This window comes from Cetorhinus maximus, chromosome 20 (assembly GCF_964194155.1).
Source record: "Cetorhinus maximus chromosome 20, sCetMax3.hap1.1, whole genome shotgun sequence".
NCBI lineage: Eukaryota > Metazoa > Chordata > Chondrichthyes > Lamniformes > Cetorhinidae > Cetorhinus > Cetorhinus maximus.
Window position 1 is genome coordinate 67195108 of NC_135898.1, and position 23986 is coordinate 67219093.

Genomic DNA, 23986 nt, shown 5'->3' on the forward strand with positions numbered 1-23986 from the left:
CACATCATGGGAAAGGCCATAAAATTTCACCCTTGTAGTTTTTCAAGCTGTGCAGCTAAATCAGGCATTATTGCTCCAAATCACAGATGAAGGGTCAGGTCTTTTTTTTAGAGAAGTTTCTAGTCAGCATTAAATTACAAACTTTATGGGAATAATTTTAACATAATTGTGAATGTGTTTATCATGCTTTAAATGTTAGTTTTATCTGTAGGTACTGACCTGAGCGAGGAAGGAAAATTGCAGGTTGAAAACATTACTCGAGCAATTAATTTAGTTAGTGTTGAGCAGATAATTGCTATTCCTTGATTGCTTAGTAGTTTTTTGCTCACTGTCTAGTCTCTTTCTATCTAGTAGCTTCTCCTACCTGGATCATAACCAGTGGACATTTGAGCCAATCAGCATGGCTAATTAAACAGATTATTTAAATTAATTAAAGTGACACAGCATACATGGTTAAAGTATGATGGATGTTGCACCCCAGTTGTGATATTCTATGATGCATGATATACACAAGACTATCAATTAAAAAAGCAAAAAAAGAATGCATTTGTAGAGCACCTTTTCATGTCACAGAAACATTCTGAGGCACTTTGTATATAATTAATTATTTTACAATGTAGTTACCATGATTTAGATAAATGTGACAGCCATTTTGTGCATAAGATGTGCACCAATAACAATGAACGAATAACTGTTAATCTGTTTGGAATACAGATATGCATATCTTGAAAAATAATGAGTACAGATTACACATTTGTAAATCTGGGGTGACTTTGAATGAGGAGCCTGTTCGCCTAACTCAGAATAGTTATGCCCTTGCTAATATATGTACCATAGTAACAGTATGTACGTTTTATCCCTCAATGTGGAGACGGTGGCTTAGATTTTTATCCACTCATGGGATGTGGGTGTCGCTGGCTAGGCCAGTATTTATTGCCCATGCACAGCAATGGGTGGAAGTTAAATTCGATTAATAAAAAAAATCTAGAATTGAAAGCTAGTCTCAGTAATGGTGACCATGACAACTATCATCGATTGTTGTAAAATCCCATCTGTTTCATTAATGTCCTTTATGGAAGGAAATCTGCCATCCTTACCTGGTCTGGCCTACATGTGACTCCACGTCCCCAGCAATGTGGTTGACTCTTAATTGCCCTCCAAAATGGCTGAGCAAGCCACTCAGTTCAAGGGCAATTAGGAACGGGCAACAAATGCTGGCCTTGCCACTGACAATCACATCACATGAAAGAATTTCAAAAAACAACTCTCTCCCTGCCCTCCTCTACTGAAAGCATAGTAACCTGTTGGGTCCGGTTCTACAGACCCTGATTATCCTCTGCTACTTTACCTTAAAAGATACAGTTTTTAACTGGAGGACTTTAAACAATTCAACCTCTGGAAATGGTAATTTGATAATTTTGTAAAATTTATTTTTTCATTTCAGATGGTAAATGATGAAGGCATAATAACTGACTTTGACATGCCCAAATATCAATATTTGTACCAGAAGGTGAATAGTCCTCAAGCTGTTATAGTAAGTATCATTCATAAAATGCACGATGATTCTGAAAGAAACAAAGAAACTTGGGGGAAATTTTAAACCCCCCCCAAAAAATGGGCAGGTGTAGGTCAGGTAGGGAGTTATAGTATTAAAAGTTTGAATCCCGAATCCAAACTGCCCATTTCAGGTTTTAAAGGAAGTGGGATGGAGTGTGGAGATGGGGGCAGGCAGCCAACTCATTCCCAGCAGATGAGTTGGCACTTTAAATGTCATAATGAGGCTGCATGACTCATTTTTACTCACCATTTGAAATTTAACTCTGTTTGGCCAGGATTCCCAGGCCTCAGGAAACTGAGGTCTTTCCACTTACCCGTCCTCCCACCAAGCCTCAGACATCCAATTTCCTCCTGGAGGCCTTCCAACCCACTTTCCCCCACCCTCTGATCTCCAACACCTCCCCCATGGGAATGAACCTCTCGCCTACCCAATGCCAGACTCCCCCACCTGCAGGCTGCGGATCTACCTGGCCCTGCGTCCTCCTCTGGACTGCACCCTGCCTAATTGGAAACTCTGCCTGTCAATCAGGTAGGCTTCTGGGCAGGGAATCTGTTGGTGATGTCTTCTGGGTTTTCCGACCTCTATTGAGCAACCACATCCCCACTGGTCATGGTGAGTAATTTCCCTCTTGATGTGGGCATTGTAGGATTTTATTTTCTTCACAATATCAACTATTAAAAGTAATATGGAATTAAATATGTGACACTGTTTTTTTGGTGCGTTATTTATATTTTTTCATCTTCATAAAAACATCAATTGAATTGCTTTTGTTAATAATTGTTCAATTTTTGGTTGTGTTCCAGCCAGACATCAGCGATAGAAAATTTCAGAAAAAGAGGAAGCTCCAATCAAACTTGCAGCAAAACATTGACTGACTGTTTATCACAATTGCATTTTTTTTTTCAAACATACTTTCAAGTGGAGAAGATTTGTTCAACATTTAGACATTAAGATTTAAGTGAAATGTATTAGTATGTAGGAGCAACTATATCAGATACTCTGAAGTAGCTAAGTTTGTATCACTAGTATAAGGAATACAGATAAATATTAGACTGTTTCCATTGCCTGAAAGGTGGGGTGTTTCCTTTTCATTTTTGATAAGTGGTTACATTTTTAATTCTTTCTCCAAACATTGTTGTAAGAATCATTCAAGCCTTTGTCAATGTATTTAAGTATGAGGCGTATCGCCCTATGAATTGCCCATCTAACATTCTACCACAAGAACTAATGTTTCTGATACTTAACTTTTTAGAATATACTTTGCTCAAAAATGCCCTGGTAATCAAGTGAAAGTATGGGCTTGATAAGCTTCCAGTAATGGTCCATCAATTGCTTATGCTGCGCAGTGAATTATGTTATAAATCAAGGCAATAGAAGCCACTGCACTCAAAACTAAATTTAAATCACTTCCAAAATCAACAGCATATTTATATAATAAAATTGTGTCAGACATGAACTTAGAATATGTCATCTACATTGCAACTATTAACCTGTCAACTCAGTCATCTATATTGGGCTCTTAGTCAATTTTTTTGCTTATCTGTTAAGTCTCTGTGGATTTCTCCTTTCTAATTGGTTATCTTTTATTTTTATTCACCAAACATCCAAAGCCTTTCTCCCCAACATTATCAACACAGCAAAAAAAAAAACTTCTGAGCTACAGCCAGTCTATATCCCTAAAAAATAACATGTAATAGTTTATTTTTGACCTAGTTGGCTTTGACATCTTTCTTCCTTCTGTACAACTAAAGGGTTAATAATACGGTAGAGAAACAAAAACAGAATTACCTGGAAAAACTCAGCAGGTCTGGCAGCATTGGTGGAGAAGAAAAGAGTCGACGTTTCGAGTCCTCACGACCCTTCAACAGAACTGAGTATAGTTAGGAGAGGGGTGAAATATAAGCTGGTTTAAGGTGGGGGGCGGGGGGAGAGAGAAGTTGAGGGTGGGGTGGTTGTAGGGACAAGCAAGCAGTGATAGGAGCAGATAATCAAAAGATGTCACAGACAAAAGGATCAAAGAGGTGTTGAAGGTGGTGATATTATCTAAGAAAATGTGCTAATTAAGAATGGATGGCAGGACACTCAAGGTACAGCTCTAGTGGGGGTGGGGTGGAAAGACTGACAAGGTATTAGTTGTAGATTTTAGAGTAATGGAAATAGGTGGGAAAAGAAAAATCTATATAAACTATTGAAAAAAACAAAAGGGAGGGGGAAGAAACGGGGTGGGGATGGGGGGAGAGAGTTTAAGATCTAAAGTTGTTGAATTCAATATTCAGCCCGGAAGGCTGTAAAGTGCCTAGTCGGAAGATGAGGTGCTGTTCCTCCAGTTTGCGTTGGGCTTCACTGGAACAATGCAGCAAGCCAAGGACAGACATGTAGGCAAGAGAGCAGGGTGGAGTGTTAAAATGGCAAGCGACAGGGAGGAACAAGCTGAATATAGAAAACACAGATCTAAAAGATGGAATAAGAGGGGCAAAAGGAGAGTAGATTTGTGGCTGGCATAAAAGGGAGCCCAATTTTTTTTTAATAAACACATTGTCAAGGGCAGGATGGGGCTGATTAGGGACCAAGAAGCAGATATTCTTGCAGTGGAGGAGGACATGGCTGAGATACTAAGAGTACTATGCACCTGTCTTCACTAAAGAGAATGCTGTCAATGTAATAGTAAAGGAGAGGCAGGAGCGATACTGAATTGGATAAAATTAAATAAAAAGGTACTTGAAAGGTTGGCAGTCTTCAAAATAGAAAAGTCACCCAGTCTAGATGGGATGCATCCTAGGATACTGAGTGATGAAAGTGTTGAAATTGCAGAGGTTCTGGCTGCAATTTTTCAATCTGTCTTGGATCTGGGGATGGTATATGTGGACTGGAGGATTGCAAATGTGTACTCCTATTTAAAAAAGGGCTGAGGGATAAATCTGACAATTACACACCAGGCAGCCTAATTTTGATGGTAGCGACACCATAAACCTGGGCAAAATTAATTGGTATTTTGAAAAAGTATGGCTTAATAAATGAAAGTCAGCAAGGAAAATTGTGGGATCTATGTTGATTGAGTTAAAAGCAAAATACTGTGGATGCTGTAAATCTGAAATAAAAATAGAAAATGCTGGAAAAACTCAGGTCTGACAGCACCTGTTTCTCTCCTCAGATGCTGTCGGACTTGCTGAGTTTTTTAAGCATGTCGATTGAGTTCTTTGTTGAAGTAACTGGGATCATTGATGAGATTGGTGCGGTTGATATTGTGTACATGGAATTTCGAGACGTATCTGATAAAGTACCACATAATAGACTTATCAGCAAAATTAAAGCCAATGGGATTAAATAACAGTGGCATCATGGATGTAATATCGGCTAAGAGATGGAAAGCAGAGAATAGCGCTGAACAGTTGTTTTTCATACTGGAGTTGTGTACACAATGATATTCCCCAGGGGTTGGTATTAGGAGCATTGCTCCTTTTGATATATATTAATAGCCTGGACATAATTTCAAAGTTTAGATATGATACACCACTTGGAAATGTAGTATAAAATGAGGATAGTAACAGGCTTCAGGGGGAGATAGACAATCTAATGAAATGGACATGCATGACAGATGAAATTTAACGCAGAGAAGTATGGTGTGCTAGATTTTGGAAGAAAGAATGAGGGAAGCAATATAAACTAAATTATACAATTTTAAAGATGGTGCAGGAACAAAGAGAGCTGGGGGTGAATGTACATAAATCTTTGAAGGTGGCAGAGCAATTTCATATGTTGAAAAATGCAAATGAGATTCTTGGCTTTAATAACATAGGAAATTCAGGAAGTTTGACCAAACCTTTATAAAACACTGCTTAGGTCTCAATTGGAGTATTGTGTTCAATTCTGGGCACCACATTTTTGGAAAGATGTCAAGGCCCTGGTGAATTGCAAAAGAATTTATCAAAATGGTATCAGGGATGAAAGACTTCAGTTGTATGGAGAGATTGGAGATGCTGGAGTTGTTCCCCTTAGAGTAGATGAGATTTGATAGGGGTGTTCAGAATTATAAATGGTTTTGATAGACTAAATAAGGAGAAGCTGTCTCCAACAGCAGAAGGGCAGCAACCAGGGGCCACAGGTTTTTAAGGTGAGTTGCAAAAAAAAAAAATCAGAGGTAACATGGAGATATTTTTTATACAGCAAATTGTGATATGGAATGCGCTGCCTGAAAAAGTGATGGAAGCACATTCAGTTGTAACATTCAAAAAGGTTTGGCTGATTAGCTTGTGGCAGACATGGAGTTGGGTCCCTCCTTAAAGATACCTCTGGCTCCACTGGAGGTCCCTCCTCCCTGCCAAGGTATAAACTAACCCCAGGTTCCCAAACCTCCAAGGCTTTTTGCCTGTGCCCCTGTTGTGGCCAGCCAGCTTGGCACCCGGGGAGACCCTGGCTAACCTGCTGAGCTGGACCCACAGCTTGTCTCGTCTCAGCTTCACTGCAGTATCGGCACTGGCCACCGCACCCAGTGGCACTGTTGATACCAATGAGCTGCTTGCCTCTAATTACCAGCAGCTTCCTGAGGCCAGACTTTATAATTCCGAGAGGCAGAAATCTCGCCTCAACTCAATTAATGGCCAATCAGTCATTTAATGGTTTCGAGGCAACCATCAAACTCGTGATTTGGCTCCCCCCACCAGCGTTTCAGCTGGGGGAGGGGATGCTGGGACTACGGCACCCTGTTAAATCCGGCCCATAGAGTTATAGAATGATTACAGCACAGAAGGAGGCCATTAGGCCCATTGCGTCCATGCAATATCTCTGTAAGAACAATTCACTAGTCCCACTTCCCCACCTTTTCTCTGAAGCCCTGCAATTTTCCTTTTTTCAGATAATTATCCAATTGCCTTTTGAAAGCCACAATTGAATCTGCCACCACCACACTCTCAGAACCAGAACCTGAACATAACATTTTTTTTTCTCATGTCACCTCTGGTTCTTTTGTGCTGTTTCACTCCATGATCCTATACTCCCAACAGGTCTGTCATTATTCAGTTCTTGGCTTATGACCAACATGTTTTGATCTTCATCTGACCAGCTGAATCTCTCACATCTGAGATTGGCTGCACAAATGAGCAAAATGTGCACATGCAGGAGTCCGTCCATTCCCAATGTTAGAGACTCGCAGCTTGGGGAGCAGACCCAAGATTTAATCATTCAATTATTACATTCCATGAACTACAGATCTGGGTATAGTATTCTAGGTACCTGTGAGGAAGTGGAACTATATCTATATCTTTAAGCAGTTTACATATTTCAGCCACCTGCGACTGAAAATATCAGTGTCTGCTGTCAGTTGGGGCCTCAGTTCAGTCTCTGTTTCAGTCTAAGTTCATGTATCCGAGCCAACACCAACAGTTACAGGAAAAGTGCCAGGCTTCAAGAGCAGCAACAGTGCTCAGTATTGTCCCTTCCAAAGGTGTGGCAAACATACAGCAATGGCAAAGATAAATAAATGTAATGAGTTATACTGAAAAGGGAAAGAAATAAATATGAAAAAGATGGAGAGAAAAACTGATGGGAAAAACACAAAGAAAAAACGTAATAGGGCGAAAGTACAACAAAAATTATGTGCAGCAGAACATAAGCCAAACAGATAGAGTTTTTATTGAAAAATAACTACTCAGGCAGAAGTAAATTCTGAGAAACAAAGAAATTAAGGAATGGGAGTGAAAGGGAAAGAAATAAATGGAGCCTTGCTTTTTACAGACCTCCCAGTATAAGCATCCATAACTTGAGGGGGTGAGAAATGCTTAGTTTAGTTAAAGCTCAAAGACACTTGACAATTATAAACATAATGAACTGCTGACCCCGATATTTGCCTGCCTATAATGAACATGCAAACTGCTGACTTTATTTTAGTAGTACCCAGTAACAGGGAGAAAACGGAGTGTTGGATTGGGGGTAAAGAATGAGACTGTTGTCTTAATATGGGAGAAGATATTGGATGAACAACCCTTTTGGGGAGCCATTAGTGATGGGGAATCAAGAAAAGAAAGAAGGGGAATTTGTTGTAACTTGGAATTAAGGGGGATTTGTTGTAACCTGGAAGCCAAGTTTCATCAGATTATAATATCAATGCACTCATCCACAATAAGGTAAAAGCAAAATACTGATGGTGGAAATCTGAAACAAAAACAGAAAATGCTGGGAAAACTCAGCAGGTGTGACAGCATCTGTGGAGAGAGAAAAACAAAGTTAACATTTCAAGTCTGTATGACCCTTCTTCAGAAAGGTCTTTATGACCGTCATAAGGTCATGATGGCAAAGTCCTTGTTTGTAAGTGAATGGCCATTCAGGAGGGAGATGCAGTAATTATTGATCTGCCAGCAAAGTCCTTGGTATCAGCAGTGGGAAGTCATGCAGGATAGGAAGGAGATTGGTATGGTTAGCCTAACATGCATTTGGGATGAAAAAGCAGAGGAAAGAGAATGGGGCACTTGAGATGGCTACTAAGGAGTCAAAGACATATGCTTTGACAGACCTCACAAACCCAATTACAGTATTTGTAGTATATCTAAGCAGTATTTGGATGTGCACCTGAGATGCCATGGCATACAAGGCTGTGGGCCTAGCGCTGGAAAATGGGATTAGAAGTTAGGTACTTGTTTGACCGTTGCAGACTCAATGGGCCGAAGGGCCTTTTTCTGTGCTGTAGATCTCTATGCCTCTATGACCAACAAGCCCAGTCAGACCTGCATCTGCTAACAGCAGGCACAAGTTGGCTCCGACAATGCCTTCATAAAGTTGTTCCTTGGTTTGTCAGTATCAAAGATTTGGTTATCTTTGACCTCATTGGGTCTCTGACTTGGGTGCTTATTTTAAAGATACTGTCCCCAAAACTTGGTATGGGATCAGCAGCAGGGAGAAGTTATCCCCTTGGGAGGGCCCATGGAATTTTGAGACTAGGGCAGTTAGTGCTGGAATTTCCTGTTAGAATTCCTTCAATGCTCTTCCTATATAGAGTATTGTCAATTTTATGGAACTTCCAATGCAGAAAACATTAAAATATTATTTATGAGACTGAGTGCTATTATTTTACAACGGGGTTGCCTCTTATTTATGGATGCACGTTCTCCCTTCCCTTTTTCAGGCCTGTCCATATCTTGAGGTCTGAAGAGACTTCACCTGGACATGTGGGTTTCCAGCATTTTCTGATGGTGTTTTCAGAAGCGCAGCTTCTCGCTTTGAAAGAAAGCGTGACCAAGTTTAAGTGAGTATCTGGATCTAAGGCCTGAGTCCAGACGAACGCGGGAGTAAGAGTTCGAAAAAATCATTAAAATCGCCAGTCCACCCATATGCAGCAAATCAATCCTTCCTCGGACGGACTACAACATCCACCGGCCGGAACCGCGCAAGCGCAGTGAAGGAACCAGAGACAGCGCGCACGCACCCAGTCTAGCTTTAATGTGATTGGTCGTGGGCAAAACGTCATCGAACAATGAGCCAATCAGTTCTTTTGGCGCCGGAATTCAAACGGATTTTTAAACGAGTGGAAACGCGCGCGCGCGCGCCTTTGGGTGGGGGGGGTTTGGAGGATTTTTAAAAAAACGTTGTAAAGGGGCCGCGCAGCTTTAGCGGGGTGGGAGAGAAAATAGCTGATCGTCGATTTAGTCAGTATCTGAGAGTGATTTTTTTTTTGGTGAGGGTGTTTGCGCTCTCGGGACTCCGCCGGTGGGTGTGGGTGCGGCTGGCTCGAGTGGCTCTGACGGTTGGGGCGCGGGGTCCGGGATAATTGTCAGTTAGAGAGAGGCAGACAGACAGGGGGTGGTGGTGCTCCGGAATCCAGTCCAGCCCGACTAGGGAGAAATTAAATATAATTGCATCCAAGGCCGAATGGACGGAAAGGACATTTAAACCTTGTCCACAGGTGGGTTTATTACAGTCAGCAAAAGATCTGTTCGGTACGAAAGCTCTCAGGTGGGAAACGGGCCGAGCGTTGCAAGTGGATGTTGAGCAGAATTGCATCGTGCACCGTTTTATGTGTGGGTTTTGTGTGCCTATGTATATAATTCCTGCTCAATATCGTTATCTACAGATTTTTTTTTTGTTTTTGATGCTGTAGCAATGCTTCAATTCCCTGCCCCGACTTATGACGATTTTGGGGGGGGGGGGGGGGTGGAAGCTGAACTTTGTCTTCGTGTCTCGGGGTTTTTTAGTGCAGATGTGAACAAGGAGCTGCTGGCACAACCTTTTGTAATTTGGGTTTTTTTTTAAACCTTCCCTACTTCACAGCGTTACAAAAATTATTGACGTTTTCCACCCCCCGACTTTTAAAAAATTCTCTCGTCCCCTTCCCCCCCTTACAAACCCCAATTTCCAGCTGGGGTTTTGTTTTTTTTAAACAGTCCTGATCTGTGTTGCATTTGTAAAATATTAAAGGGCACCCATGAGGTGAGGCAGGCGGGCATTTGCATTTTCGGACCCTCGAACCTGTTTCCGGATTTGCAGGGTATAATTTTTGCTTTTGATCCCCTGATTCACCGAGCTTATGGCTGAGGGTGGGGGAGAAGAGCCCGCTCTTTCTGAAATGTCAGTAGATGTTGCTCACACCGCACCTGCCTGTCCCAGTCGGACAACCTCGAGGGGATACCATTCCCACCATTATCCGCAAAAGTGTTTATTTTGACTTGTTTCATTGCACTTCATTTCCTTTCTGGTGCAAATTCCTCCCTCGATCATATTTCCTTCTCAGTAAGATATCGGTTTCTTTAAAAACCTACCGATTTTTTTAAGGGGGAGTGCGGAGCAACTCTAGCGTCTCTTCAAAATGGGGGCTCAGGGCACAGGCGACCTATATTTTTTCTGCTTTGCGAATTGGTGCTGTTACTTGACATTTTCTTTTAAACAGTGCAACACCAGGATAACGAGTTTTGATTAATAGTAGACCTAATATACTCAACCTAAGAAGATAACAGGCATGAATAAAGAAGAACTCCTAAGTATCACTCTTGTCACAGGGAATGGCTCGTACAGAAACGCCGTGTATGGATAGGGTTATCCTCAAGATGTTTGCTTATTAGCCCAGTTCCGTCCGCCTCTTGTCACAGCTCAGGCAGCGCCGAAACGCCTACCCATACGTCTAAATTTGTCTATTCTCATACTGTTCTGACCAGCCTCGCACTCTAAACTTAAATTCGTCTTAACTCGTTCAAAGTCCTGTTCACCCCTGTGCTCGCTAACTGACGTTAGTTCCTAACCCAGCAACACCATTTAAAAAAAAATTCTCGTCCGTTTTCAAATCCTTCCATAGCCTTGTCCCGCCCTCTCTATCACTTCCTCCAGCCACAGAACTGTCCCAGATCTCAGCGTTCCTGGCCTCTTGCACATTACAATTTTTTCTCCTTGTGCCATTGGTGTGCTGCCTGGCCCTTAGGTGTGGAATTTTCTCTCTAAATCTCTGCCTCTGCTTCTAAAATACACAGCCTTCTGACCAAAATTTTGGTTACCCCTCTTTATCTCAATATCTTACATGGTTTGGTGCTAAATTTTGTTGAATAATGCTGTTATGGATAACTTTGGGACATTTTACTATGTTAATGGTATATTAATGCACATGGTTGTGTGCGAAATTGTTCAATTTGGTAGTGCCCACATTGTTTACTTTGAGGAACAGTGCAATTAATCCATGCTTTTCGACTTTTTTTGTCATGTTTCTTTGTCGATTTACTGTGTTCCCTCCCACAGAGAGTTGGTTAAGGGAGATAAGCAACAGTGAGAAAAGTCCCACTGGTTTGTGGTGACACAGTAAAAGACAAAAATGCTTTTGACTAAAGCCAGTTGAATACTTCAAATTACTGAGCTGTCATGTGGGATGATTGAATGAACTTAACATGAAAGCTATGGGTGGAATCTTATGCCCTCACCCTTGGTGAGTTTGGCAGCAGGGGAGGGGCATTTAACCATACAGGATGGTGGCAGGTGGGCGCCCCAATTTAAGTCTGTGAACGGCCTTCCTGTACTGCTGCCAATTGAGAACACCTTAAGTGGACAATTAATGACCTTATCTGCTACTGTTGATATTAACTCAACGGTGGGTGGGGGTTTGCCATGCAGAGAGCATGACAAGCAAGCCCTAGAGCATTTGCTCGACGGATGGGGGTGCGGGACAGGGGTCCTTTCATCAAAGGCATTCAGTGTTGATTGAGGGACCCAGTATCGAGAGGGGAGGCCTGCCTGGAGCCATCCCTGCCTTTGCTGCTGACATCCCTCTGCCCACCCACCACCCCTTCCCGTCATCACTCACTTGTGCCTGGGTCCCTCCTCAATCCGAGGCCTCGGGTGAATGTAGTGCTGGCAGCAGCCACCTCCTCCAATGGCGCTGCTGAGCACAGAAGAGCTGCCAGCCTCTGACTGGCTGGCAGTTCTTTCGTGTGTAGAATCTCTGCCTACGGGGTCCATGATCCCAGGGAAGGCCCACTGCTGGCCCCTCAATTACCTGAGTGGCACAAGATGAGGTGGACCTTCTTAAAAGGTGACGCAGGGGTCTAGCCGGCGGGGGAAAGTGGCAGTCGGATCCATACCAGTCCACCTTGCATGTTGTTAAATGTGGTTATTTGTTGTAAGAGTTGGTGGTAACAACAAACTAAGAATATTTTTTTTACACCTAGTTTTTGAGATTAATTTCAAAGGTGAGGGTTGTGAACACTGGGCAACTTATACCTGCTGTCACCAAACACTTGCAGCATTTTTAATTAATGAGATGTGGGCATCACTGGCAAGACCAATATTTATTGCCCACCCCTAATTGCCCTTGAGAAGGGGGACCCTCCCTCAACTCTCTTTCCGGTACTGTACGTCAATGACTGCATCGGTACTGCTCCCTGCTCTCGTCTGCAACTGGAACAATTCATTAATTTTGCTCTCAATTTCTACCCTTCCCTCTCCTTCACATGGCTCATCTCCGATACTTCCCTTTCCCCCTCCATCTTCACTTCTAGGGATAGGCTGTCTTCTAACATTTATTATTATTTTATGGGCCAGCATTTACTTCCCATTCCTAGTTGCCCATGAGAAGGTGGTGGTGAGCTGCTGCCTTGAACTGCTGCAGTCCATGTGGTATAGGTATACCCATCGCGCTGTTAGGGAGTTCCAGGATATTGAGCCGGCGATAGTGAAGGAATGATGATATATTTCCAGTCAGGACGATGAGTGACTTGGAGGGGAACTTCCAGGCGGTGGTGTTCCCATCTGTTTGTTGCCCTTGTCCTTCTAGATGGTAGTGGTCATGGGTTTGGAAGGTGCTGTCGAAGGAGCCTTGGTGAATTCCTGCAGTGCATCTTGTACATGGTACACACTGCTGCTACTTTGTGTCTGTGGCGGAGGAAGTGAATGTTTGTGGATGTGCCAATCAAGTGGGCTGTTTTGTCCTGGATGGTGTCAAGTTTCTTGAGTGTTGTGGGAGCTGCACTCGTCCAGGCCAGTGGGGAGTATTCCATCACACTGCTGACTTGTGCCTTGTAGCTGGTGGACAGGCTTTGGGGAGTCAGGAGGTGACTTACTTGTTGCACGGTTCCTAACCTCTGACCTGCTCTTGTAGCCACAGTATTTATATGGCTAGTCCAGTTCAGTTTCTGGTTAATGGTAACCCCCAGGATGTTGAAAGTGGGGATTCAGTGATGGTAATGCCATTGAACATCAAGGGGTGATGGTTGGATATTCTCTTGTTGGAGATGGTCATTGCCTGACACTTGTGTGGTGTGAATGTTACTTGCCACTTGTCAGTCCAAGCCTGGATATTGTCCAGGTCTTGCTGCATTTGGACATGGGCTACTTCCGTATCTGAGGAGTCGTGAATGGTGCTGAACATTGTGCAATCATCAGCATACATCCCCACTTCTGACCTTATGATGGAAGGAAGGTCATTGATGAAGCAGCTAAAGATGGTTGGGCTGAGGACACTACCCTGAGGAACTCGTGCAGTGATGTCCTGGAGCTGGGATGACTGACCCTCCAACCACAACCATCTTCCTTTGTGCTAGGTATGACTCTAACCAATGGAGAGCTTTCCTCCTGATTCCCATTGACTCCAGTTTTGCTCGGGCTCCTTGATGCCACACTTGGTCAAATGCTGTCTTGATGTCAAGGGCAGTCACTTTCACCTCACCTCGGGAGTTCAGCTCTTTTGTCCATGTTTGAACCAAGGCCGTAATGAGGTCAGGAGCTGAGTGGCCCTGGCGGAACCCAAACTGGGCGTCAATGAGCAGGTTATTGCTAAGCAAGTGCTGCTTGATAACACTGTTGATGACCCCTTCCATTTCTTTACTGATGATCAGGAGTAGAATGATGGGGCGGTAATTGGCTGGGTTGGATTTGTCCTGCCTATTGTGTACAGGACATACATGGGCAATTTTTCACATAGCCGGGTAGATGCCAGTGTTGTAGCTGTACTGGAACAGCTTGGCTAGGGGCATGGCAAGTTCTGGAGGCGGAGATGGATCATCCACTTAGCACTTCTGGCTGAAGATTGTAGCAAATGCTTCCGCTTTATCTTTTGCACTGCTGTGCTAGGCTCCTCCATTATTGACGATGGGGACATTTGTGGAGCCGCCGCCTCCAGTGAGTTGTTTAATTGACCGCCACCATCCATGACTGGGTGTGGCAGGACTGCAGAGCTTAGATCTGATCCGTTGTTGTAGGATCGCTTAGCCCTGTCCATTCCTTGCTGCTTATGCTGTTTGGCATGCTAGTAGTCCTGTGTTATAGCTTCACCTCATTTTTAGGTGCTGGACTCTTGAACCAGGGTTGATCCCCTGGCTTGATGGTAATGGTAGAGTGGGGGTTACATGAGGTTACAGATTATGTTCGAGTAAAATTCTGCTGATGAGGTGTCAGCTGTGGCTCAGTTCATAGCACCCTCACCTTTGAGTCAGAAGGTTGTGGGTTCATGTCCCACTCCAGGACTTGAACAAAAAAAAAAGTCAAGAACTGTGAATGTACTCGAAAGAGTTACAATTCTGCTGATGTCCCACAGCATCTCATGGATGCCAAGTCTTGAGTTGCTAGATCTGTTCGAAATCTATCCAATTCAACACAATGGTAGTGCCACACAACATGATGGAGGGTATCCTCAATGTGAAGGTGGGACTTTTCAGGGTCAACAAGGCTGAGATTGCCGTTGTCGTTTCCGGTGCCTAAGTTGATACGGGTAGCCCATTCAGTTTCATTCCTTTTTTGTGACTTTGTAGCTGTTGGTTACTACTGAGTGGCTTGCTAGGTTAAGAGGGTATTTAAGAGTCAACCACATTGCTCATGTAGGTCAGGTAAGGACGACAGATTTCCTTCCCTAAAGGACATTATTGAATTGGATGGGTTTTTACAACAATTGACAATGGTTCCATGGTCATCATTAGACTTATAATTCCAGATTTTTATTGAATTCAAATTTCCCCTTCTGCCGTGGTGGAATTTGAGCCTGGGTCCACAGGGCATTTCTCTGGATTACTAGTCCAGCGATAATACCACTACGCTATCGCCTACCCCCTATTATAGGTCAGCTAACTCCCAGTTGCTAGATTTGTTCAAAACCTATCCCATTTAGCATGGTGGTGGTGCCATGCATCGCGATGGAGGGTATCCTCAATGTGAAGGTGGGGAATCGTCTCCACAAGGACTGTATAGTGGTCATTTCTACCAATACTGTCATGGACAGATGCATCTGTAGCGGGCAGATTGGTGAGGATGAGGTCAAATATGTTTTTCCCTCTTGTTTGTTCCCTCACCGCCTGCCGCAGACCCAGTCTAGCAGCTATTTCCTTTAGTACTCGGCCAGCCTGGTCAGTAATGGTGCTGCCAAGCCACTCTTGGTGATGGACCCCCACCCAGAGTACATTCTGTGCCCTTGCCACTCTCAGTGCTTCCTCCAAGTGGTGTTCAACATGGAGGAGCACTGATTCATCAGCTGAAGGAGGGCGGTACGTGGTAATCAACAGGAAGTTTCCTTGCCCAAGTTTGACCTGATGCCCTGAGACTTCATGAGGCCTAGAGCCTATTGTTGAGGACAACGCCCTCCCAACTGTATATCACTATGCTGCCACCTCTGCTGGGTCTGTCCTGCCAGTGGGACAGGACATACTTAGGGATGGTGATGGTGGTGTTTGAGACATTATCTGTAAGGTATGATTCCATGAGGTTGATTATGTTAGGCTTTTGCGTGACTAGTCTGTGAGACAGCTCTCCTAATTTTGGCACTAGCCCCCAAATGTTAGTAAGGAGGACTTTGCAGTGTCGACAGGGCTGAGGTTGTCGTTTCCGTTGCCTAGGAGGTCCGTCTGCTTTCATTCCTTTTTTGAGACAACTGAGTGGCTTGCTAGGCCATTTCAGAGAGCATTTTGCTGTGGGTCTGGAGTCACATGTAGGCCAGACGGTAAGGACAGCGGATTTCCTTCCCTAAAGGAAGAACGAAATCTGCCGTCAAAACATACTTGACCTCATCCTCACCAATCTGCCTGCTGCAGATGCATCTGTCTATGACAGTATTGGCAAGAGTGACCACCTCTAAAGAAGGTGGTCACAGATGGTTTTTCACAACAATGCTTTTATGGTCATCATCAGACTTTTAATCCCAGATTTTTATTGAATTCAAATTCCACCATCTGTCATGGTGGGATTCAAACCTGGGTCCCCAGAACATTACCCAAGGTCTCTGGGTTACTAGTCCAACAATACAACACTATCGCCTCCCTGTAGATGTAACTAGTGCCACAGAGATCAGTTCTGGAGCCTCAACTACTTGCAATCTATGTGAATGACTTGGATCAAGGCGTCGAATGTATGCTAAATTTGCTGAGAACTCAAAGATCAGTAGGAGAGTAAGTTGTGGGAGGACGTAAGGAGCCTGCAAAGGGATATAGATAGGTTAGTGAGTGGGCAAAACATTGGCAGGTGGAGTATAATGTGGGAAAATGTGAACTTGTCCATTTTGGCAGGAAGAACGGAAAAGCAGTATATCATTTAAATGGAGAGGGATTGCAGAACTCTGTAATACAGAAGGATCTGGGTTTCCTGGTACATCAATCAGGGAAAGTTAGTATGCAGGTACAGCAAGTGAATAAGGTGGCCAATGGAATATCGTTGTTCTTTGTAAGGGGAATGGAATATAAAAGGGGTGTTTTGCTACAGTTGTACAGGGTGTTGGTGAAACCACATCTGGAGTACTGTGTTCAGTTTTTGGTCTTTCTTAGGATATAATTGCATTCAGAGCAGCGCAGTGAAGGTTCCCTCGACTGATTCTTGGGATGAGGAAAGATTGGACAGGTTGGGCCAGTATTCATTGAAGTTTAAAAGAATGAGGGGTGATCTTTTTGAAACCAAAAGATCCTGAGGGGACATGACAGAGTGGATGCTGAAAAAGTATGTTTCCTCTTGTGGCAGAGACTGCTCTTCCTCGGAGCAGTGGAGGTAGGGTCATTGAATATATTTAAGACTGAGTTAGCTAGATCCTTTACTGACACGAGCATCAAAGAGTACAGGAGTAGACTGGAAAGTGGCATTGAGGCCACAATCAGGTCAGCCATGATCGTATTGAGTGGTGGAGCAGGCTTGAGTGGCTGAATGGCCTTCTCCTAATTCATATGTTGGTATGACTACACTTCTCACACCCTGCTTCTTGAAATAACTCCATTCCACTCTCCCAGTTTCCCTGTCTCTGCATCCGTTCTAATGATGCTACTTTCCATAATGGGTGCTTCTGGTATGTCTTCCTTTTTCCTCAATTGAGGACTACTCCCCGCTCTGGTGGACAGGGCCCTCAACTGTGTCCAACCCATTTCCTGTATGTCTGCTCTCACCCCTTCCCCACCTGCTCAGAGCCATGATAGTATACCCCTTGTCCTCACTTTCCACCCCACCACCTCCAGCCTGATCCCACCACCAAACACACCTTCCCCTCCTCTCCACTGTCAATATTCCATCCTCTCCACTGTCAATATCCTCCACGACACCCTGGTCCACTCCTTTATCACCCCAAACACCTCATCCCCTTGCCATGGCACCATCCCATGCAATCGCAGGAGGTATAACACCTTTTACCATTCTCACTGTTCAAGGCCCTGAACTCCTTTCAGGTGAAGCAGAAATTTAAAACAAAAGCAAAAAGTGCTGGACAAACTCAGCAGGTCTGACAGCATCTGTGGAGAGAAAGACAGAGTCATACAGACTCGAAACGTTAACTCTGTCAAACCTGCTGAGTTTTTCCAGCACTTTTTGTTTTTGTTCCAGATTTCCAGCATCCGCAGTATTTTACCTTTTTGAAGCAGCAATTTAGTTGTACTTTCAATTTAGCATGCTGTCTTTGTTGATTACAATGTAGTCTACTCTACTTTGGGGAAACCAAATGCAGATTGTGTGACTGCTTTGCGGAACAACCCAGCTCACTCCCCAGGCGTGATCCCGACCTTCTGGTTGCTTGCCATTTTAATTCACTACCTTGCTCTCACACTAATTTCTGTCCTCGGCCTGCTGCAATGTTCCATTGAAGCTCAACACAAACTTGAGCAGCACCTCATCTTCTGACTAAGCATTTTACAGCCTTCTGGAGTCAACATTGAGTTCAGCAACTTAAGACCATGGACACTCTTCCCCCATTTTGTTTCTTTCCTTTTTTTTGCCAAGTGCTAGTCTGTATCTTGTTTTCATGTTTTTGCTTTCAGACAGAGCTGTCCTTTATTTGCCATGAACACCTACCCTGGACAATGTTTTGTCTCTTTGCTACAGCTATCTCCAGCTATTACCACTCCCTTTGCCTTTTGCTCCATGCCATTTTTGTTATTTAATCTCTCCTGCCCTCTAACCTATCCCAGACTTTTTTGTTCTACCTGACCCTCCCCCCTTTTTCAACAGCATAAATCCCATCTGTTTTCTACCTACTTCAGCTCTGAAGAGTCATTTGACTTGGAACATTAACAGTTTTTCACCACAGATGCTGCAGACCTGAATTTTTCCAGCACTTTGGTTTTATCTCTGATTTCCAGCACCTACAGTATTGCTTTTATTACAATGTTTGTGTGGCTGGTCCATTTAAGCTTTCTGCTCAATGGTAACCCCCAGGATGTTGATAGTTGGAGATTTTGACAATGGTAATGCTGTTGAATGTGAATTGGGTTGGGCGGCGGCGGTGGGGGGGCATGTTGCAGTTAGATAATGTTGTTGGAGATGACCACTGCTGAGGGCACCTGCATGGCATGCATGTTACTTGCTACCTATCGGCCCTGAATGTTGTCCAGTTCCTGCTGTGTGGGGGTTTGGGCTACTTCATTATTTTGAGGAAGTGTGAATGGAATTCATGTTCAATCATCAGTGAACCTCCACACTTCCGACCTTATGATTGAAGAAGGACATTGAAACATAGCGCGCTGTCCTGAAAAACTCCTGCAGCAATGTCCTGGGGCTATGATAATTGATCTCCAAATACAACAGCGGCTGCTTTCTTTTGTGCTAGATATGAATCCAGGTAATGGGGAGTTTTCTCCCTGATTCCATTGACTTCAATTTTAATGGACTGCTTGGTGCCACATTTGATCAAATGCTGTTGTCTTGTCAAGGGCAATCATTTTCACCTCTTTCTGGAATTCAGCTCTTTTGTCCATGTTTGGACCAAGACTGTATTGAGGTCTGAAGCAGAATAGTCCTGGTGGTCCAAATTAAACATTAATGAGCAGGTTGTTGATCAGTAAATGCCATTTAATAGCTGTCAATGACCCATTTCCATTACTTTGATTGGGAACGCTGTAGACTGATGGGGCAGCAATCATTTAGATTAGATTCATCCTGTTGTTTGTGGACGAAGTCCACCAGGGCAATTTTCAACTTTGTCCTGTAGCTCAGGTACAACATGGTTAAATGCAGAGTAAAACTGCTTTAACACTGCCACTGCCATTCTGACGAAAGGTCATCTTAAACTGAACCTTTAACTTGGTTTCTGTCCCCACAAATGTTGCCTGGTTTATTGGGTATTTCCAGTGTTTTCTGTTTCTATTCCAAATTTTAAGCACCTGAGGTACTTGGCTTTTGTTTGACACCATCACTTGGTTGGTTTGGTTTTAGACATTGTCTTTTAGTGTGCTTGCATTTATGCTAAATTTGCCTTGCCTACCTTGGTGCTAGAATTATAAACCTGCAAACAAAAAAGGTCTGCTATTATGTCATTGGAATTAAGAAGCAGAATTTGGTATTGCGGGTTTGGAGGGGGTTACCCCTCAGACTCTAGTCTTTCTACATTCCAACTAAACAAAGTATATCAGCTGGTAAGTTGTCTGTTGTCTTAACATCCCAAATACATGTTTTATATTTTCCTTGGGACACACCTTCTATCCTATGACCTCTTGATGGTGGGTGGGGGGGAGGGGAAATGTCAAAAATTTATTCAGTTAACTGTTTCGTGCTGTATATCTACACCATAAGAAATTGCATTAATGCTGCCTAGACACATTTCAGGCTGGTATTTAACTTACAGCACCATCATTTGCTATGTAGTTTATTTAATGTTTATCTGAATTTGAGACAGATTATAATTTCAGTGTATCTTTAAGATAAATCAGATAATAAAATGACAGCTGCCATCAATTTTTTTTTCCAGGATTTGTACCAGATCTGAAATTTGAAATCCATGCATTATGGTGACAATTTGGACTGTAGTGTGGTTAAGATTACTGCATCTTTCTATAAATTTTATATTTTCTAAGGGTAAACTGCTCTAATTTGCTCTGTGGGTGGGATGCCCAGTAGAGTTGGAAGATTTCATTTTTGTATTTCAACAATAGCCCTACCATAAATATATAGTTTACATTTGGCTTTATGATATATACTCATTTGGAAGTTGCTGATATCACTGAATAGTTAAATATTCTTGGTCTAAGTGCTGAGTGCTAAATTTCTAGTTGCAGGGAATCTTCGGAGCATGAATATAGTAAGACATATTTTAAATAGTTTCGGAAAAGTCACTTAAAATAATGTGTAGAAATACTTCATGGTGCAACTTTTCATCATTGAATTCCTCTGCTTTCAGGTGAGAAATTATTGTCCTAGAAAATGCCACTTTACGGTAAAGTTATAGTTATCAAGCGTACTGGAGCAGATGGATATAATTTTCCATTAACATCGTCTTCATGCTTGTTTGGAAGGTAAGGCTGCTGTTCTGCATCTATGTTTTCAAATATAACTGTCCTATAAATAAATAAATAAGTGTTCTTATTTACTCTGTGATTTGGTATCTAGGAAAGCTGACTGTGACATCCGTATCCAATTGCCTCATGTTTCAAAAGAACATTGTAAGCTTGAAGTGAATGAAAATAATGAGGTAATTTTTTTATTGTTTTAGTTATTTGACTTTAGCAAATCCTATGCTACGGGAATGATCTACATTTTGGACACGTTACTTTTTGCTTTACAGGTAATTTTAACTAATTTGAGTGAAGTGAATCAAACTCATTTGAATGGCAAAGTTGTACTTCATTCTGAACGCCTAAAGCATCGTGACATGTTCACAGTTATTGATCGTTCTTTCAGGTAAGAGGATCCAAATAAAATTCAACCTTTAGTTTAACTGACGGTTTTATATTATTGATAGGAAGGTAACACTAATAGCATTAGATTTCAATATTTATTTTGTGAATTATAATTGTGATCAATAATGAAATATTTAAACGTTATTGGTAATTACTCCTTGCTATGTTGTCAAGCTGTCCTGTCCAGGTATCATCAAGGAGCAAGTGCTGGGCTTGGCCAAGTTTATGTTGCGGCAGATCTTTATTTCTTTAAAGCTTCATTTGGTCACAGGTGGCTGAATTTCATTTTGGAGCCTGTTACCGGCCACTTTTTCTATTGTTGATTCTAGCTCCAAAATGGATGCTAGTGTCAAGATATAGAAAAAGTTGAATACTTTGTTTGTTTATTTAGAAAACATGCAGAAGCCGATATGTTATTGGGAAGTGAGATGTATCCCTGATGAATGCAATAAATGAAAAGTGCAATATGGAGATGCCAACCTAAAAGCTTAGTTAATGCTTGATCATCCATGCCATTAGAAGTGTGTGGCATTGCAAAAAAGACAATTGGGGTGAGGCTGAAAGTATTATAAAAGCGTAACAGGAGTTTTGATTTGAATAAAACCCTAAGTGAAAGGCAATTGTAGTGAAGGTACTTTTTGTACAAAACTATGTATTTGCCAAAAAAAGCTTTTAAATATAATTTTTCTCATTTATGAAGATGCATGAGGTTGGCTTCTTTCCCTCCTAGAGGTCCCTGAGGGAAAGTATCTCAGTGCATCTATTGCAAACAATGGGTGCCATTGCTTTAGATAATAAATCATATCACTTCTGCAGGCCATCTCTTCCAGCAGAGCAGGAGTGGGTTCTAAAGGGTAAGATCAAAGTACCTTCCAAAGCTACTTCACAGTCTATTGCTTTGACTACCTTTTTGGTCTAGTCCCTTGCTCTTCTGATTAGTGCTCTTTTCTGCTTTTTGAAGTGGCATGGGATGTTGACTATATTGAAAGCATTACATAAGGAGGCTCACTCAGCAACTGAATATATTGTCTATTAAAATGGGCAGTATTTTGGAAGAGAAGAAATCCTAGACTTTTTACAAAAATACTTCAAAAATTTGTATTTTCCTGGCTCCTTTTGTAGTATACTTGGGTCCACAGTTATATTTACCAGGTTATATAACTGGGCTACAGGTATAGTGGATCAGATGACTTGCATCAACTTTTTTCACTTAAGGCTTCCATCTTCCATCAATTGTTCTATCCATTATATCTCTTAGTTGAACTATAGACTTGCTTCAGTATTGCACTCAATTTCTCCTGGCCTCAATCTTGCTCTTATCTGTGCTTTTGTTATCTTCAGTCGTTTCTTTTCCAATATATTTTCCTTCTGGTCTTGCATCTTGCTCGTCATAAACTCTGATTTGCCAAACCCCTTCCTCTTAAATCTTGACCTGCACACGCATTACTGATGCGAACATACCAAATTCAAAATCCTCATCCTTGTATGAAAAATCCACTTCTTCATACCGTCCTATACCTATAACCTGCTCCCATGCTCGCCCTGTCTTTCTGATAGGGAATGTACAGAATTCCAATATCTCCTGCCGCACGAACAATAAATACATAACTTCTCATTCAAATGACTGTTCCTTACTACCTCTCTCCATCAAAAAGTTTCTCAAAACCTGTCTCTTGACTATTCCTTTGGTTGCCTTGCTAAGTCCCTTGTGCCATAAGAGGTTCACTCTGTAAAATGCACATTGTGTTAATATATTTCTTGATTGTCAGTTTGCATATATTTTTTAACAATTTATATCAACTGAATGCTTTAATATAAAATCAGAACTTAAATTAGTGAAATAGAAGCTTGGGTGGACAATTTGGTGCTGCTGATGGCAGGCCTTTTCTGTTTATTCACTTGCAACTTCTATAAATACATGCAATAGGAACAGTTGCGCACTTTAATGTGGCAAAAATTCTGGAAATAAATGTCTTTTTTTTCCTTTTGGTGTTAGGTTTGAATATCCTTTGGATTCGGTGCATAACACTAGCCCAAGAAAAAGACGGAGTTTGTCAAGCCTGAAGAATGAAACTCTACAAGTATGTACCTGCATATTTATGTAGTAGGGGAGGGAGGAGAGAAGAGAGGGAGTTATCAGTATCAATCCTTGCAGCACCTTGCTGGTACAGTGATCTTCAGATTACTTTCTTATGCTCTGTGTAAACTGTTATAATGTTGATGTGCATCAACATTACGAGTTCAGATTTCCTTAAGATGGATTGCCGTCTTCTGTAATCACTAGGAAGGGAAACTTGGAAGTGCATTTTGTTCTTGCTACCCCAGTTTATACTGTTTAAATTGTGAATTGGAGAAAAAAAATACTAATAGTATTTTCTTTATGGAGAGGTGAGGGAATGTCCTCCACATTGGGGCTTTTTGCACTGGGATACTCTGATCTAAGGAAAGGGTATCTTGGAATAGGTTCATTAATTGCTGCTAGGCCACAACAACACATCAATCTTTGAACTAGTACGAATTCATAGCTGTAGAGTATGCTGATTGATCACTGGATGACAGGTGATGAAAGTGAGAGACTTCAAGGATCTCATCTGTTGTTGCTGAGATCAGTTGTTGACTCTGGTCAATGGCATTGAACACTATAAAGACTGCTGAAATTTGCGCTCGCTAGCAGAGACAATAGCCTGAAAATTTTGCCCGTCGGGTGCGCATGATTGGTGAGCGGATGGGAAACAGGCCCCTGACCGCGATTTCAACTGGCTGGTTAATTAAGGTCCGCACAACGTGAAACTCGTCTTCTGGATGGTTGGGAAAGGCAGGGTGGGGGCCTGTATGGCACCGGGTCCAATGGTGACCCGGTGGGCGTTTTAAAACTGGCAAAGGCATCCCCGGAAGGCTGCCAGCG

At 42.5% G+C, this 23986-nt stretch overlaps 1 protein-coding gene across 4 annotated transcripts in view; it reads left to right on the plus strand.

Annotated features, from left to right (window-relative positions):
- The first annotated feature begins 9046 nt into the window (after positions 1 to 9046).
- The window catches only part of mki67 (marker of proliferation Ki-67), a 56213-nt gene continuing 41273 nt past the window's right edge, over positions 9047 to 23986 (plus strand). For 3 of the 4 annotated variants that reach the window (XM_078564879.1, XM_078564880.1, XM_078564881.1), the window contains exons 1-5: positions 9106 to 9449; positions 20583 to 20697; positions 20792 to 20873; positions 20967 to 21082; positions 23078 to 23162. In XM_078564879.1, the coding sequence (XP_078421005.1) occupies positions 20606 to 20697; positions 20792 to 20873; positions 20967 to 21082; positions 23078 to 23162 (375 nt within the window). In that variant the 5' untranslated portion in view covers positions 9106 to 9449; positions 20583 to 20605. Of the gene's footprint in view, positions 9450 to 20582; positions 20698 to 20791; positions 20874 to 20966; positions 21083 to 23077; positions 23163 to 23986 lie in introns of all 4 variants that reach the window. The other variant, XM_078564882.1, reaches the window with a different exon arrangement.